Below are 1,848 nucleotides of genomic sequence, written 5' to 3'. Positions count from 1 at the left end.
TCCATCTCAGGTGCAGTCTCAACTTTTGGATGGTTCCGAGGTCAAGCCGAACACACATGTGCAGATCGATGACAAAAATATGGAAGTGAGGTCGAGCCCGTCCCCTACTCGCCAGCGGTTCCGTCCGACGACCTTAAGCGAAGAGTCGCAGTGGCGCGACAGGAACGATTCACATGAGCAAGACGGTGTCAATAGACAGACCGATACAGAATACTGCCCTTCATCAACAGACGATGAAAATGAAGACGACTACTATCATGACCGTGCCAAGGACGAAGGGTTTCAACCGGATTCACGCAAGCGCCGTAAATTCGGCCACTCCTCTGTTAGACCCAGATCGCCTAGTAAACGGAACTGTCCTGATACCTCGACAAGGGAAAATCGACCACGGGACATGTTCCCCTCGCCCCCGTCAACCGATGATGTCGGTGGTGTAGTTATGTCGCCCCCGTCAACCGATGATGTCGACGGTGTAAGAGCGGAGTTTGATGAATGGGCCTTGCAGAATGTCCGTTTGAAGCGTACCATTGTGAACGATAGAGCAACGTTCCAGTTACAGTTCGACTGGGACTTGTGCATGAAACACGGCCACATAGTGCACCAGGGGTCCAAGAGAGGTCACAAGCGAGGACATAGCGCGAGAGCAAGGTTCACACAGGAGGAGGATACGCTTCTCATCAAATTGAAAGAAGAACGCGAACTATCATGGGCAGACATTCATGCACGGTTTAGTGACAGGTTTGGATGGCGTTCAAAAGAGGCTCTTCAGGTTCGTTACTGTACGAAGTTGAAGTGCCGCGGGTGAGCTCTAGGTGGTGTTTGCAAGATCAAGTCTAGCGTCAGCACCTAGCAATACAATTTTTTTCTAGCCTACTTTCGTTATGGTGTGTGGGTATTCTTCTAGCCTACTTTCGTTATGATTATTAGCCCCAGACGAGCTGCCGAGTAGTTCCGAAACTGCTTCGTCGACAGGACATCAAATTTCTCACTTTCTGTTTGTGTGCGGGGAGACTACAACGCAAGAGGTCACAGATAACCGTGACTCGGAAGAGCACAACACGCCAATTGCTGCATGAGTGAAATTCCCAATATGCATGTGCACTGCCCACTCAATCACAAACACTCGGGCCACAGGACAAGCCTAAGATACTCGGTGGCATCTGCACGCACAGGTCAGTGGGATGCGAGCCTCATATTAAAATACGCTTTACACATTGTCATTTCTACCACCATCTTGGGCTTCTGAAGCAAGCTATCAAGGCGTCGGCGAAAACGCAATGAGAGTGACTAATTCAGCCATTAGCAGTTGCATCTCCTTGCTTCGATGCGTCAGGACAACCAACACTCATCATTCATTCTCGTCTAGACTGTACCTAGAATTCGTCATGTATGTTGTTTCTCCTCCCCTCCTCTCCGTACCCGAATCAAACGCTCTTGCTCATTCATTCTCGTCTCGTCCTGTCTTTCCGTCACCAGTGTCGTTCATCACCTACGGGAAATCTCGGCCAACTCTTTCTACTCCACAGTCGCTCTGGCATCGTCACATTGTACCCTCTCATCGCACCATGGATCACGCCACGCGGGTAGTACACAGACACAACATGTATGGACCATCCTTTTCAAGTACTTACATGCTACATACCTCGCTGATGTGGCATTTTCATTGTGAGCAATATACCACATCCATACAGATGGGATATGTCTGATCTAAGCGACGGAGGATCTGCCCGTGATCTGGCTTAGTCCCATCGCTGGCGAAGTTGGTAACACAGAAGTCATTAGCAGAACTTTCTCTGGAGCCATGGTCCCGAATTCTACATATCTCTTGGAGTCGTTGGTCTAAGGCTA

At 49.6% G+C, this 1,848-nt stretch overlaps 1 protein-coding gene across 1 annotated transcript; it reads left to right on the top strand.

The window, feature by feature from the left end:
* Nucleotides 1-79: 79 nt before the first annotated feature.
* Nucleotides 80-805, top strand: MAA_11152 (thioredoxin reductase; the record flags this gene model as incomplete). Its single annotated transcript, XM_011413118.1, has 1 exon — nt 80-805. The coding sequence occupies one exon, from the start codon at nt 80-82 to the stop codon at nt 803-805; it is 726 nt and encodes a 241-aa protein (XP_011411420.1).
* Between the last annotated feature and the right edge of the window lie 1,043 nt (nt 806-1,848).

The sequence above is a fragment of the Metarhizium robertsii genome (genome assembly GCF_000187425.2).
Source record: "Metarhizium robertsii ARSEF 23 chromosome Unknown MAA_Scf_4, whole genome shotgun sequence".
In the NCBI taxonomy this organism is placed as follows: domain Eukaryota; kingdom Fungi; phylum Ascomycota; class Sordariomycetes; order Hypocreales; family Clavicipitaceae; genus Metarhizium; species Metarhizium robertsii.
The sequence above is the reverse complement of the archived record's forward strand: the minus strand, read 5'-3'. Positions and strand labels throughout refer to the sequence as shown.